The sequence below is a fragment of the Zingiber officinale genome, unplaced genomic scaffold, assembly GCF_018446385.1.
Source record: "Zingiber officinale cultivar Zhangliang unplaced genomic scaffold, Zo_v1.1 ctg224, whole genome shotgun sequence".
NCBI lineage: Eukaryota > Viridiplantae > Streptophyta > Magnoliopsida > Zingiberales > Zingiberaceae > Zingiber > Zingiber officinale.
The window spans coordinates 643,254-658,991 of NW_024589900.1; the positions used below are offsets into that span (position 1 = coordinate 643,254).

General features: G+C 38.2%; 1 protein-coding gene across 5 annotated transcripts in view; it reads left to right on the forward strand.

Annotated features, from left to right (window-relative positions):
* Positions 1-15,292, forward strand: part of LOC122036920 (DNA polymerase I A, chloroplastic-like) — a 29,372-nt gene extending 14,080 nt beyond the window's left edge. Inside the window, exons 7-13 of one of the 5 annotated variants that reach the window (XM_042596357.1) lie at positions 5,037-5,129; positions 5,217-5,411; positions 5,664-5,891; positions 6,838-6,930; positions 7,787-7,996; positions 13,431-13,520; positions 14,772-15,292. In XM_042596357.1, the coding sequence (XP_042452291.1) occupies positions 5,037-5,129; positions 5,217-5,411; positions 5,664-5,705 (330 nt within the window). In that variant the 3' untranslated portion in view covers positions 5,706-5,891; positions 6,838-6,930; positions 7,787-7,996; positions 13,431-13,520; positions 14,772-15,292. Of the gene's footprint in view, positions 1-4,950; positions 5,130-5,216; positions 5,412-5,663; positions 5,892-6,837; positions 6,931-7,786; positions 7,997-13,430; positions 13,521-14,771 lie in introns of those variants that run through there. The other 4 variants (XM_042596356.1, XM_042596358.1, XM_042596360.1 and 1 more) reach the window with 4 other exon arrangements.
* The last annotated feature ends 446 nt before the right edge of the window (positions 15,293-15,738 follow it).

Genomic DNA, 15,738 nt, shown 5'->3' on the forward strand with positions numbered 1-15,738 from the left:
TTCGTCGGACACATCCGATGACGCTTCCGGTGGCGTCTGACACCCTGCGACGCGTCCAGTGTTGTCGAAGAGTTGTCGCGACGACGAAGAAACAAAAAAATAAATTAACAGAAATAAAAAATAAAAACTTACCGGAAGCACGCCGCGATGAGAGAAGACGAAGAATCTACGATGAAAGAAGACGAAGCGCCTCGGCAAATCCAATTTAGTATTAAAAAACCTAAAATATGCCTAAAATACCTAGGTCCGCTGAGCCCGCCGAAGTCCGCGATGGCCGCCGAGGGCTGCCGAGGACCGCCTAGGTCTTCCGCTTGGTTGGTTTCTTGTGCGGCTTGTCGCCGCACAACGCCTAGGCGGCGCCTAGGTGGCCACCTAGGGCGATATTTTGAATACTGGATATTTCTCTAGATAGGTGTTTGAGGTCTTTTAAGGACACAAGATATTTGTGCACATCCATACTGACCTGCCAAGTGTAGGGGTGTTTTTCAATCCTTCATTGGAAAATATTTTAACCTGAAAAAACTGTAAATTTGTATTTGGTAAAATTAGAAGGAAATGGGACACTCATTCTGTAACTTCTCTTCACTAGCTTGGATTGACTAGTTTGATGTCTGACTGCTATACTACCCATCCTGTTTACCCCACATAGGGTAGAGCAGGAAGGCCTTGCTAATCAACTTCTTTTTGTCTGATCGTTTTATGAAAAAAATAAATAGGTGACTATAGGAAATTAAGAATAAAGTAGTAATATATATACTGAAAAAGCTAGTTAGCCCTTTTTATTTTTTGATAATAGGTAGATAGCCTTCCTCCTGGTTCGCTTACTGGTAAACCATACACACTCAGAAGCCAACCTCTAGAATATTTGTCCTTAGTCAAAGAAAAAAAAAAGTTATCCAGCTCTTTTGGCTTTATTGACCATGTCAGTGTTAATAACCTGCTTGGAATTCTTGTATTTTTTACTACATGTAGTTAAAATTGTCAACGGTAATAACAAATTATTGACTTGCAGTTTGAATGTTATTTGTCAAAATAAAATATGCTTCTGAACCATCTAGATGCTATAAAGGGCTGCAAGATTTCTAACAAATTAAGTTGGATTGTTGATTTAATTATTTACATTATTATCTCTTCAATATTTAATAGCACTAAAGTGAAGTCTCTTGGGGACCGTTGGTGGCGGGCTGTCTGAGGGGTTGAATAGCCCTACACAAATAAAACCAAAAAATCCTCTCGGACTTTTAAAAGAACACTTACGTAAATTAAATAAAGAAAGAAACTAAAAAGACGAGGCTCACGGGTTTAACTTGGTTACAACCGGAGAGGTTGTTAATCCATGGAAGATGATCGTACTAAATTCTCCTTCAGACGGAGAAGACTCATTTACAGCAGTATAAGCACAGAAAGAAGGAAGCTAATCAAAACAATAGAAGCGCGCAAGTGTTGTTACAATTTCTTGTTTTATCTAGCTTCTTGGACCAAGGCTATATATAGCCTTGGTCAGGGCGCCTGGAAGAGGATAAAACTTTTATCCCCTTCGCAATGGACCACGATCAAACGTGATCTGGTCAAAAGTCGGGTTTCAGGCGCCCGGACTGGTCCGGTCGCCTAGGACTGGTTCAGGCGACCCGAATGAAAAAGTCAACATTTTGTTGACTTTTTCTCCGGGCCTCCATCTTCGGCTCAGCTCGCTTCAGTCCGAGTCTTTCGCTCCGGCTCCGTTCGCTTGGGTGATCTCGCCCATCCGGAATAGGGCTCATCCCAACCCAACTTCTGGCCTTCTCGAGTAAGCTTTCGCTCTAGCTTCTCGTCCCTCGGAATCGTCGCGTGCTTCCTTCTCGTCCGCCAGCATACTCATCCGCAGCTCTTCGTCCCTCGGACACACCGAACCCGTCGACTCTTTCCCGTGCCGACCGTCTCGCTGGTTGTGTCTCTTGCTCCTCGAGCAATCTTCCGCTCCGGCTTCTCGTCCCTCGGAAACACCACACGCTCCCTTTTCATCCATCAGTGTACTCTTCCGCAGCACCTCGTCCCTCAGACGCACCGAGCCCTTCGGCTCTCTCTCTCCCGTGCCGTTCTTCTCGCTAGTTGCGTCTTCCGCTCGACTTCCTGTGTTCCTAAGTTCCTGCACACTTAGACACAGGGTCAAAACACCACAGGACCTAATTTAACTTGTTGATCACATCAAAACAACCTTAGGGTTCCAACAATCTCCTCCTTTTTTAAGTGAGCAACCTAAGTTAAGTTAGGGTAAATAGAAATAAAAGTAAAACAAATAGTATTGCAATAAAGTGCAAAAAAATTGTAATCTACTTTCTATAGACTTAAACATTTTCCTTTTCCCCCTTTGATCACATACAAAATGGGGTACCAAGAGAAAATCTAAGGAAAATAATTTTGAAAACTTTTGAAAAATTCGAAGATTATTTTTGATATCACCAAAAATAATTTGCATTAATTTTAGAAAGAAAATTTTTCTAAGTAAAATTCAAGCAGAAATAAAATTTCTAAGTTAAAAAAACTTTGCAAAAGAAATTTCTAAGTTCAGAGAATTTTGCAAAAGAAATTTGAATAATTTCCAAAAAAAATGTTTGAAAAGACTTTTTAAAGCATTATCTAATTTCAATTTAATATTTTATCAGTTAGTCAATTAAACATTTTATTTCAATATTTGGCTTCCAAACTGTGGCGAGGCACTAGGCTTTCTTGGTTATTAGATCATCAACCACTTCTAGACAAAGTCGCACAAGGAAATTAAACGTTTAATTTTCTCGTTGAAAGCGCTTAGTCTAAATTAACGTTCAAGTAAGACAAAACTTAGAAACCCAATATAGGTTCCAGCCAACTGGATTAATTAGATATTTCTTAGGGACATATTTCTTTGAAATATTTCTAATTTGTCCCTTATGGTATCTAAGGTACCAATTTAATCCATAAAATTTTTTAATATGTTGATTATTTGAACATGCATGATTTTTCAAAATATCTATTTGTATTTTCAAATTATCATTTTCTAATTTTAATTTATCATTTTCTATTTCTAATCTTTTATGTTCTTCCGACAGACAAGATTTATCTAAAGTTAATTTCAGCTTTTTATTTTTTTTTCTAGCATGCAACAGTCTTTAGTTAATAACTTTATAAATTTGAACATTTGGTCAGGTGGTATAGACCGTACCTGACTTACCTTATCGTCTGCTGATACTCCCCTTGTTGAGCTGCTTTCTTCCGAAGACTCTCTCCTTTCATCGATACTCATCTGGGATGAGCTTTCTGTGTCCTTGGGAAGGAATTCGGCTATAAGGGCTGTCCCGGCAATTTCTTTGGTCTTGGATTCTTCTGACGACGACTCGGTGTCCATCGAGGAGTCGGATTCGACTTCAATCAGTTCTTCGTGGAGTTTTAAGAACTTTTCCCAAAGTTCTTTTGCACTTTGTTGCTGATTTTGTCGAGATCCTCCACCGGTAGTACACTTATTAGATGATATTCAGCCTTACCATTTGACATGAAATCGTCGCACTACTTTTTGGTCCAGAGGCATTTTTCAATTTCTTCTCCGTTCGCATTCTTTGGTGCTTCATAACTATATTTCATTATTAGTAAAATATTGAAATATGTTTTAAGAAATACCTCCATTCGTCGCTTCCAAAACGCGAACTTCCCCTCGAACGTTGGTGGATAGATGTTAGCTCCGGCCATCTCGTTGCTTCAGTCGGCTGTTAGTCCTTCTAAGGCGTCCTTGCTCTGATACCACTTGTTGAGGATCGTTGGTGGCCGGCTGTCGGAGGGGTTGAATAGCCCTACACAAATAAAACCAAAATACCCTTCTCGGACTTTTAAAAGAACACTTGCGTAAATTAAATAAAGAAAGAAATTAAAAAGATGAGGCTCACGGGTTTGACTTGGTTACAACCGGAGAGGTTGTTAATCCAAGGAAGATGATCGCACTAAATTCTCCTTCAGGCGGAGAAGCCTCTTTTACAACAGTGTAAGCACAGAAAGAAGGAAGCTAAACAAAACAATAGAAGCGCACAAGTGTTGTTACAATTTCTTGTTCTATCTAGCTTCTTGGACCAAGGTTATATTTATAGCCTTGGTCGGGGTGCCTGGAGGGTTCCGGGCGCCTGGAAGGGGATAAAACTTTATCCCCTTCGTAACGGATCACGGTCAAACGTGATCTGATCAAAAGTCGGGTTCCGAGCGCCCGAACTGGTCCAGGCACCCTGAACTGTTCCAGCGCCCCGGACTGGTTCGGGCACCCCAAATGAAAAAGTCAACATTTTGTTGACTTTTTCTTCGGGCCTCCATCTTCGGCTCCGCTCGCTTTGGTCCGAGTCTTTCGCTCCAACTCCGTTCGCTTGGGTAATCTCGACCATCCGGAATAAGGCTCACCCGAACTTAACTTCCGGCCTTCTCGACCAGGATTCCGCTCCGGCTTCTCGTCCCTTGGAATTGTCCCGTGCTTCCTGCTCGTCCGCCAGCATACTCATCCGCAGCTCTTCATCCCTTGGACGCACCGAGCCCGTCGGGGCTCTCCCGTGCTGACCTTCTCGCTGGCTGCGTCTCTTGCTCCTCGAGCAATCTTCCGCTCCGGCTTCTCGTCCCTCGGAAACACCGCACGTTCCCTTCTCGTCCGTCGGTGTACTCTTCCGTAGCACCTCATCCCTCAGACGCACCGAACCCGTCGGCTCTCTCTCTCCCGTGTCGTTCTTCTCGCTAGCTGCGTCTTTCGCTCGACTTCATATGCTCCTAAGTTCCTGCACACTTAGACACAGGGTCAAAACACCACAGGACCTAACTTAACTTGTTGATCACATCAAAACAACCTTGGGGTTCTAACAAAGTCAATCTCCATTTTGTAGAAACTTGAGAATTTGCATGTATGGACAATTATTTTGTGCTCTGTTCTGCATTGAATTTGCATTTTTTAGCCTGAATGCCTGGTATTAGGTTTTTGTGCAGTATCCTGTGTGTGAACAAGGGCCTTACAGCAAAAACTTATGTTAAATGAGGTGCCCTTTTTGTTGTCTAACCAGAACCAACCTGCACTGGTGAAGGATACGTACAAAATTCGGCAGACTTTTATTGCTGAACCAGGAAAATCTCTTATAGTTGCTGATTATGGGCAGGTTAGCTAGTTCAATATTTATTTGCAACTTCTTTTGGCTTTGTGAGGAATTATCTCATGTTGTTTTTGTTAATTAAAATAATTAAAGCTGGAGCTTAGGATCTTAGCACATCTTGCGGACTGCAAAAGCATGCTGGAGGCCTTTAAAGCTGGTGGAGATTTCCATTCTAGAACAGCTATGAATATGTATGCGCATGTGTGTGAAGCTGTCAAAAATAAGAGAGTTCTTCTTGAGTGGGATCGTCAACCTGGAGAAGACAAGCCTCCAGTTCCTTTATTGAAAGTAATCTTCCAATAATATTTAAAAGACTCATTTTTGCAGATAGCTAGTTGTGGAGACTTGAAGTTTAATCATAAATTTTTAGAAGCATTGTTATGAGATAATATGACAGCCTTGACTGTTGATCTCTTCTCTTATGTTTATTCCCTTTCATTTACTTTGCTGGTGCTCTATTTTATGGATATTTTAATCCATCAGCTTCTCTTGTCATGTTTATTTGCTTTTCCTTGTCTGACAACTATGAGCTTATTTCAGGACGTCAAATGGGATTACAGCCCATGGATATCTAACCACTAGGCCTAACAAGTTTACTTAAAAATTAGGTAAATGGATTATTTATAAATCTCAAGATCCATATTATTGATGAATAAAATCTGGCTAGGCCATCTGAGTTGGCAAATTTCGTATTCTGGTTAAATTGGATATCTGACTTTGGCAATGATCAATGTGCGGCAAATACTCTTATTTACGCGACTTACAAATGTATGAAATTCTTACTTTTTCTGATAACAAACTTTTATCTGCCTTACATTTCTGAGGTTCATTTTCTTTTTATCTTCTTTGTCATATATTTTCACCATCTTATTGTTGGGTGGGGAGCATTTTTCCATTGACTTTTGTGCTTTACTAGTAAATGAACAGAATATGTAATTAGAGTACTTTATTGTGTTGGTTTTTAGTAGATGGAACAATCTGAAAGATCTGTTTGCTATCTCGTTGATCTTATTATCTCTGTCATCAATACAAGATGTTAAGTTAGGTTTGCTCAATAGACCAGCTGGACCAACCTTAACCTACCAAACTGGTGTGTTTCTGATATTTGTACCAATTAGTTATAATTACTAATTTGAAGGGTAACCTTGACGCAACGGTAAAGTTGTTGCTTTGTGACCAAAAGGTCACGGGTTCGAATCCTGGAAACGACCTCTTGCAAAAAGTAGGATAAGGATGCGTACAATGGATCCTTCCCCGGGACCCCACATAGTGGGAGCTTCGTGCACCGGGCTGTTTTTTTTTTTTTTTTTTTTTTACTAATTTGCATTGAGGGACCAACCTTAACCTACCAAATTGTTTTGTGTTTCTGATATTTGTTCTATTTAGTTATAGTTAGTAACTTCCCTGGAACTTTGCCGTGTTAATGAACTATGTTCTTGGTTGTTGTCGCTATGACTACTAATATATTATTAGTGTTCAATAGCTGTAACACCATGCTATGCCTATTATTTGTGTTCATTATCATAATTTTGAAACTCCGCTCTTTTGATAGCCTTGCAGAGTTTAGTATAATCCTAATTTTATAATTCTAGGATGGCAAATACCCACACATTCCTTAGTTTTATCTTGTCAGTCATAAGAAAGTCAAATATATGATTGCTACGAATTATTTATTTATGACTCTAAACTTTGTCAAATTGTTTTTCCTGTCTAGGATGCTTTTGCTTCCGAGAGAAGGAAGGCTAAGATGCTTAATTTTTCTATTGCATATGGAAAAACTCCAGTAGACCTTTCTCGTGATTGGAAGGTAATTTCATGATAACTTGTAAGATTTAAATTTGACAACAATTTCTCAATGCAGTAATGATAAATATATTGGTCCATCCATGTCTTATTTTATTCTGTGATATAGTCGAAATTAGGTAACAGCTGTATAACATTTTATGCTTATGATCAAATTTGAATTTCCAAATTATTTCATTCCATGATTAACCTCAGCCATTAGTCACTTCTGTAGTTCAGAGGCTTGGCTCTGAAAGAACAAATATTTCTGAATTATGTATTGTTATTGTATTGCGATGTTGTGGTGTCTTAATTACGTGATACCCGTGACAATATCCTTGGTAAATTTTGTCATAGAAATTGTCTTGTATGTTATCTGATACCCGATGACCTGTTTCTATTTTTTGTATATTCTTCTCTTGGGCATGTGAGTGACTGCATTTCTAAATTTAATAAGCACAGGATGTCTAAAAAGGCTACAACTGTACATTCTTGAAATGTCTACTGTACTCATTCAGTTGCAGAGTCCTAACAGTTGTGTTAATACATGCCCACTACAACAGAATCTGGTGCTTGTGTTGCTGACATGGTCATTAATTCAATTGTTAGTTACATTATAATCACATTTGCTTGCTGCTGCTCATTTCCTGACATTAATATGTCATCCATTTGGTGTCTCTGCGGCCTAAACATGGATTCCTATATAATGGCTATGTGCAATAAATACTGAGATGTGCTGTGGTGAAGCCTTTTTTTTTCAATAGTCCATGGAGAAAATGTTTGGTAGATTTAATATTGCATTCACAATCAAGGTTGACAAAATGAAGAAGTCTAAAACAATGCACATGCACGAACATTTTCTCATCAACTCTTGTGCTCAGGTTTCTATGAAGGAAGCCAAAGAAACCCTCGATCTTTGGTACAAGGAAAGAAAAGAAGTAATGAAGTGACAGTATAGACAGAAAAAGGAGGTCTGGGAAACTGGTTGTGTGAAGACATTGCTTGGACGGTCAAGACATTTTACTTCAATGATAAATGGCGGAAGTCAGAGGGATCACATTGAACGAGCTGCAATAAATACACCAGTCCAGGTATGGTGTAGAATTTCCTATTTGGCCTAAAACTTTAGTTATAAATGCATCTGTTAGTTATCTGTTACAAAGGAGAAGAGGGAAATCAAAAAATCAAGGAAAATAGGGAGATTTTTGAGAGAAATCCGATTCATAAAAAATGAATCATCACCTTACAGCTTATGCTTTTATACAGGATTTGCAAAAAAAAAAGAAGAATAAAATTATAATAATTTTTTTGATTTGTGGATAATCACCAGGACCATGTAGTAGGTGACTCATTTCATCCTCTCGTTTTTTTTTTTGAAAAAGGATTCGAGTGACTAAATATCACAGCATTTTATTGATGTCCCAACACATACAAGAGGTTGGTTCATTCATCTAGTTGATGACATATAAGATGCAAAATCAATCATTCATTTAAACTGGCCTCCGGGGCTTTGGTGCAGCGAGTCGGACACTTTAACCAAACATCTATGGTTTGAATCTTAGCTACGGTGCACTGTAGAATATTTTCATTCAGTGGGATGATAAACCTTGGAAGTTGACCACTTCGGACGGACAACTGTGTGCACTTTCCGATTTACTTGATGGGCGGAATGTGGGACTGGACCGTCTTATAAGTACCTCGTGGCAGTTTTGATGTGATCAAACCAAATCAAGTTAGGTCCTGTTATGTTTTGATGACTTGTATTTAAGTGTGCAGGAACTTAGGAGCAGGAAATCGAGCGAAACATGCAGCTAGCGAGAAGGACGGCACAGGAGAGAATCGACGGGCACGGTGCGTCCGAGGGAGCGGAGAGAATCAACGGGCACGGACGGGACGAGAAAGAGGCGTGCGACATCTCTAAGGGATGAGAAGCCAAAGCGGAAGGTTGCTCGAGAAGGCCGGAAAATGGGTTTGGGTGGACCCTATTCCGGATGGCCGAAATCACCTAAGCGAGCGGAGTACGCTGGCGGACGAGAAGGAAGCGCGCGGTGGTTCAAAGGGACGAGAAGCCAGAGCGGAAGGTTGCTCGAGAAGGTCGGAAAATAGGTTTAGGTGAGCCTTATTCCGGATGACCGAAATCACCCAAGCGAGAGGAGCAGGAGCGAGAGCCTAGATCGAAAAGTCAACTGGTAGGTTGACTTGGTCTGTGCGCCTGAGGGGTGCTTTATCGTCCGAGCACCCGGAACCCTTTCGGGCACCCGGACTAGAAATATTATCGAAACGTGCGTTGTTGCGATCTGATGTGACGAGGATAAAATTCTATCCACGTCCAAGCGTCTGGAACCCTTCCAGGCGAGCTTTGACTACTGTAAAAAACTTCTCCGCCTGAAGGAGACTTTAGTGGGCTTTTCAACGTTTTGGATTAGCAATCATCTGATTGCAAACCAAGTAACTCCTTTTGTGTCACTTCCTTTTAATTAGCTTCTTAATTCTTTCATGCAAGTGTTTATTTTAATCAAGCTATAAGTTTCGAGGAAGGTGTTTTTTCTTGAATTTATTGTGCAAGCTATTCACGCCCTATAGCCGGCCGCACGGGACCAACAATTGGTATCAGAGCCAGGATGTTTCAAGAGGACTAACCGCTAACCAAAGCACAAGAAATGGCCAGAGCTAGCATCTGCCCACCAGTATTCGAGGGGGAGTTTGCGTTTTGGAGATGTCGAATGGAGGTATATTTTAAAATCGATTTCAATATTTTACTAACGATTAAGTACGGGTTTTGTATGCCCAAAAGCGGAGAAGGAAAATAACTTGAGGAGCATCGATAGACTAAGAAGCAGCACAATGATTTCATGGCAAATGGTAAGACTGAGTTCCACCTTCTAAGCATTCTGCCTGTCTAGAATCTCGACAAAATCGACAAATTCAAGAGTGCAAAAGAACTTTGGGAAAAGTTCTTAAAGCTCTATGAAGAATTAAAAGAAGTCGAATCCAACTCTTCGATGGACACCGAGTCGTCGTCAGAAGAATCCAAGACCGAGGAAATTGCCGGAACAACTCTAGTCGAATACCTACCTGAAGATGACGAAGCAAGCTCTTCTGCAATGAGCGAGAGTATCGATAAAGGGGGAGCAACATCAGAAGAAAGCAGCTCTACAGGAGGAGCATCAAAAATCAATAAGATAAGTCAGGTACGGTCTCTACCTCCTGATAAGTTATTTCAGTTTATAAAAATATTATTGAAAAATGGCTGTAAATTAGAAAAAGAAAATGTAGAGTTAAAATTAACTTTAGCAACATCTTGTCGACTAGAGGATTTCGACAAGATAAAAATTGAAAATGAAAAATTAAAAATAGAAATAGAGAATCTAAAGAATTTTGCATGTTTGAATATAGCTATTTCTAATTTCAAAACTTATCAAGGACTAAACTGGTACTTTAGATATCTTAAGGGCCAAATCAGAAAATTATCAACAAAATATATTCTAAAGAAATTTTTTATTAACCCAGTTGAAAGGAACCTATATTGGGTTCCAAAATCATGCTTAAATTGAAAAATCATTATGCATGTTTTATTTTTAATTGATTTCATATTCTTGCTTATCAAATAAATTGTTTTGCATAATTTCTGTTAGAAATTAATTAAAATTAAACTTTTCAGAGAAAGAGAATTTCATTACTCATCTATAGAAAAAATTTTAAATTTTTTACTGTTGTATTATTTTTCTATGAATTTTTTAACAAAATTCGATTCTTAGATTTAAAAATATCTTGCTAATTTTTGCAAAATTTATCTTTCTGTGAAAACTAGTCATGTTATCTGACTAAGAAAATATTTTTGAAAATTTCTGACCGTTATTGAATTTTATATAAATTATTTATCCGAATAAGAATTTTTAATATAAAAAATTCAATTTTTGAAAATTTATTTTGTTTGCAAGTTACTTACTATATACATTCTCAGAAAATATTTCAAGATTTTTCGAGGTTAATAACTATCTTTAAGTATTTTTTTTTAAAAAATATGTCTTTATGTAGAAAAGAATTTATTTCTGCTTATAATAATATAAATTTATAAATTGAAAAATCCAGATTATCGAAACTTAAACTTCCTGATCTTTATGTAATCCGTTTTTTTCCCTTAGACTTTGTTTAAATTCATTTCTAGTTATTTCCATAAGTGTACCCTTGTTTTTAATGTGATCAAAGGGGAAAAACTAGAAGTTAAGTCTAGGGGGAGGGTACATTTTTTTTTATTTTTGCACATTTTGTTCTTATATGTAAAATATGTACATGTCATTTTTATTACTATTTATTTTTTGGTGTACCTTAACTTAACTTGGAGTTGCTCACATTAAAAAGGGGGAGATTGTAAGTACCCCGTGGTAGTTTTGATATGATCAAACTGAGTCAAGTTAGGTCCTGTTATGTTTTGATGCCCTGTGTCTAAGTGTGTAGGAATTTAGGAGCACAAGAAGTCGAGCGAAAAATGCAGCTAGCGAGAAGGACGACATGAGAGAGAGTCGACGGACTCGGTGCGTCCAAGGGACGAGGTGCTACGAAAGAGCACGTTGGCGGACGAGAAGGAGACGCATGACGTCTCTTAGGGACGAGAAGCCGGAACAGAAGGTTGTTCGAAAAGGTCAAAAAATGGGTTCGAGTGGGTCTTATTTCGGATGGCCGAAATCACCTAAGCGAGCGGAGCAAGAGCGAGAGCCCGGATCGAAAAGTCAACTAGCAAGTTGACTTGGTTTGAGCGCCTAGATCACCTAGGCACCTCACTGTCTGGCGCCCAGATTAGAAATATTATCGAAATAGGTGCTATCGCAATCCGGTGCGACGAGGATAAAATTTTATCCACATCCAGACACTTGGAACCTTTCAGGCGCCCTGATCAAAGCTATAAATACAGTCTTGATGCCAGAAGCAAAATACACTGAAAAAATAGAATAGAACACTTGTAATCAATCCTAATTGAGTTTGGTTTTGTAATGGTGAACTTTGCCAAGTAACTCCTTTTGTGTCTCTTCCTTTTAATTAGTTTCTTAATTCTTTCATGCAAGTGTTTATTTTAATCAAGCTATAAGTTTCGAGGAAGGTGTTTTTTCTTGAATTTATTGTGCAGGCTATTCACCCCCTCTAGCCGGCCGCACGGGACCAACACATCCATCACCGGATTAGTCGGCTCTCAAGATTTGGATACCTACTTACAAAAATAAAAAATCATTCATATAAATAGAAATTAAGATACTGTTCAACAAAACTTTAGTAAGATGATGTGATGCGATGCAATGACTTTTCAACATATGACTCATTCAAGCCTTTTTTCTCCAGTGATTGAGTAATTTAGTTTTTGAAAGATGTCTTATATCAATTTGTTGTGTAATAGACCATTGAACATCAGATGCACCTCCTCATCTTGGTTTGAAAGCAATTTCTTATAAACATGTGAAAACAACTCGTATGAATTATGACTATTTTTTCTGCTAGGAAGCACACCTTCCATGCGGTACCTTGCTAGTTCAGTTAGAAACTTGTATAATCATTGAAGCAACATGTAATTACAAGTTCACTAATTACAAGCGTGTGCATGTACACATGCTCATACACATAAGAGTGTGTGATTGTTTTTCAGCACTTCACTGAACCATGTAAGCAAATTTTGATATTACTCAAATCGTGTATCCAACTTTCATAATACCCAAATCACATACCAATGTACTCCTGAAAATTTCCTTAATGTATTTATGCCCTCATATCTGAATTCAATAGCCTAAATTGAAAGCAGTGAGTTTTTAAATTGTAAATGTTTGATAAAATTTATCACTGGCTTTATAAGGCCTAGGACAATGATATTCACTAACCAACACCACCAATGGGTTCCTAGAACTCTCTTTATTCAAAAAATATTAAACTTTTGAATTTTCGAATGACATTAGTCCATCAGTCAGTTTCGTCCTAGAGAGCTCCGAATCAAAATCAATGTACTCCTGAAAACTTTCTTAATATATCTATGTTCTAAGATCTGAATTTGTTAGTATAAATTGAGAGTGGTGAATTTTTAAATTGGTAGAGTAAAAATTTGGAGATGTTCTCTCAATTTAATTCACTACTCTCAATTTACGTTATCAAATTTAGATCCGAGAGCATAAATATATTAAGGAGGTTTTCAAGAGTATATTGGTTATAGTTTAAAATGATTCGGAATGGACCTACATAGAAAGAGGGGTATTTCAGGAATATAGTATGTGATTTGGGTATTATGAAAGTTGGGTACGTGATTTGGATAATATCGAAACATGCTTACGTGGTTCGGTAAAATGCTGATTATTTTTCTATTTCAACTTGATTTTTACATTATTCTTCTTTGAAGCTTTAAACATCTTGATTGCCTCCGTATCATGGCTTCCTTAGTGTTCTTTCTCAGCGTAACCGAGCTGATGGGTGTTGGTGCTGTTGTTGTTATATAAGTTAATTCTCTGTATTTTCAAGTTTCACAGCTTATGTACTGAAATCGATTAACAGGGAAGTGCAGCAGATGTCACCATGTGTGCTATGCTTGAAATGGATAAAAATGTTCATCTGAAGGAGCTTGGATGGAAACTTCTGTTGCAGGTGAGTTTGTTAGACAGTCTTGTGTTCATTATCTTTCCTCAGTGTGCCATCATGCGAATTTCTCTTTTAGGTCTAGGTTTATAACCTCTTCTCCGTTAAGAAAAATGAACTTGTTGGATGCTAGGATTGACACAGACTTTCTCCCCTTGTTCCCAACAGTGAGTATAGCAAAAAGTAAACAAAGATTTTGTTTGTTATGCAAAAGGGTTTTTTCAAAAAAAAAAAAAAATCTCCATTTGCATTACGACACTTGTTATCTTAAGATTCTTCAAAATCTGTCAGTTAATTGCTAATGTCTTTAGTAAAGCAACCGAACAAGTTGGCCCCAATGCAAACCTTTTTTTAGGAAAAATGATTGATGCAAAGACTTGTCTTTTTTTCCTTTCTTTTTTCTCCTGTTAATCGCCAAGATTTTCCCAAAAGAACTGGAAACAAGGATACAAATACTCACTGTAGCAAGAAGTTAGAAATATTTTATTGGTTATGCTGAAGTACCTTTCCAAGCTTTTTTTTTCCCCAATTGCATTACATGCTTGTTATGCTAGGTTACTTTGCAAGTTATTGCCTAATTGCTAATGTCTTTAGTAAAGCAGCTAGACAACTGTCAACTGACAGTTATCAACTCAGATATGATTATCCCAATAAATATTTTTCAAAGTTCTTACACATGACCCATAGGAGTATAGATATCTATCTTGGTGTATCCGTGTTGGAATTTCGGGTGTCTAGCTCAGATACTGTGGGGGTAGATGAAATGTTTGGTTAGAAAAGCTAGTTGTTTCTTTGTAATGGAAAGATGCCTGTTGAGCAGTTCACTTGTTTATAGAATTTTGTTCTTTACACACGCTGCTTGATGGATAAATTGGAGTTTACTTAAGCTGGCCATCTTGATCTTCTCTTTTATTTTCTTTCCAACTTCTCAATACGCTAGTTTCTGTAGTGTCTGGCTCAATCTCTAGGCATCAAAGGTAAAAAAAATCTAACCATTTTACTTTCGGAGTTCTAATTTTTCAGACTTCATGTGTTGTTCCTTTTTCTCTTGTAACCGGAGGTTTTCAGTAGAAAGGGAGAACCTATACATAACTATTTGCACATATACAAATTAAGTCCTTTGCCTGATGATTCCATTCTTCATGTGTCTCTCTGAATTTGTTTTGCTGTAATTTTTTTTGTAGTTTGATTCGCCCAATAATTGTAGTGGAAATGAGTTCTAAGGTTTTACAAAAGTTGCTAACAATATACTCTAACCAGGTGCGTGGTGAAGTTATACTAGAAGGACCGGCAGAGTCGGCAGAGCTCGCGAAGTCCATAGTCGTCGAGTGCATGTCCAAACCCTTCTTTGGCGAAAATTTCCTTAAGGTTGACCTTGCTGTTGATGCAAAATGCGCCGAGAGCTGGTATGCTGCCAAGAAACAAACATAAGCTGCGAATTCAAGTCCTGATTATTATTTTTGCTTAGTAATTGTCACTCAAGCAAACATGTACACGAGGTGTCAAAACACGCGGGCTTGCTCGGGAAAGAAGCTACTGTCGATATTGCCTTTGGCAAGTTACCGTGTTTGGTCAGCTTACGAGCAAACTTGTATTGTATTATTCGTGTATTAGTGTTGGTTGTCGAGTGCATGAAAGCAGAAGCTGCTAAAATGGCGTCATCCCCATTGTAAATTCTATTCGAACCAATTTCTCCTAGATATGTCATATGCCCATGTTTCCCTAATTATGTTCTAAAACATTCCTGGTTGAAGTGAATATTATTGTAGGTTGACTGGAAAGTTTGCGCCCAACATTGTTTCGTTATAAATAGGGACTACACTGACTAGTTTTGCGATTTGTTAAGGTTGATTGTATCATATATATTTGCAATCCCATTTGTTGGAGTAAAAGATAAATTCGTCACCTTAGCGTAGTTCTTCTACGGGGTCCCATATTTTCTAGAAGGGGTAAATATTGGGGATATTTGTCTTAACGATTTGCGTTCCCATTTGTGAACCAGAGTATTGACGTATGTTGGCCAGCAATGTGATCAATGAGTACCAATTTCAAGTGGGTTTCTGGTTTGGATCAAATGGTTAAAGTTCTCAAAATTTTTCGCTTCCCTTTCAGAGTAACATCGTCCCAGCTTCATTTGATATGTATTCATGCCAAGATTGGTCAACCATGAGCAATCAATTTGGGATGTCTTCTCTCTCTTTCGTATTTTCACCTCAACCATTAGCCA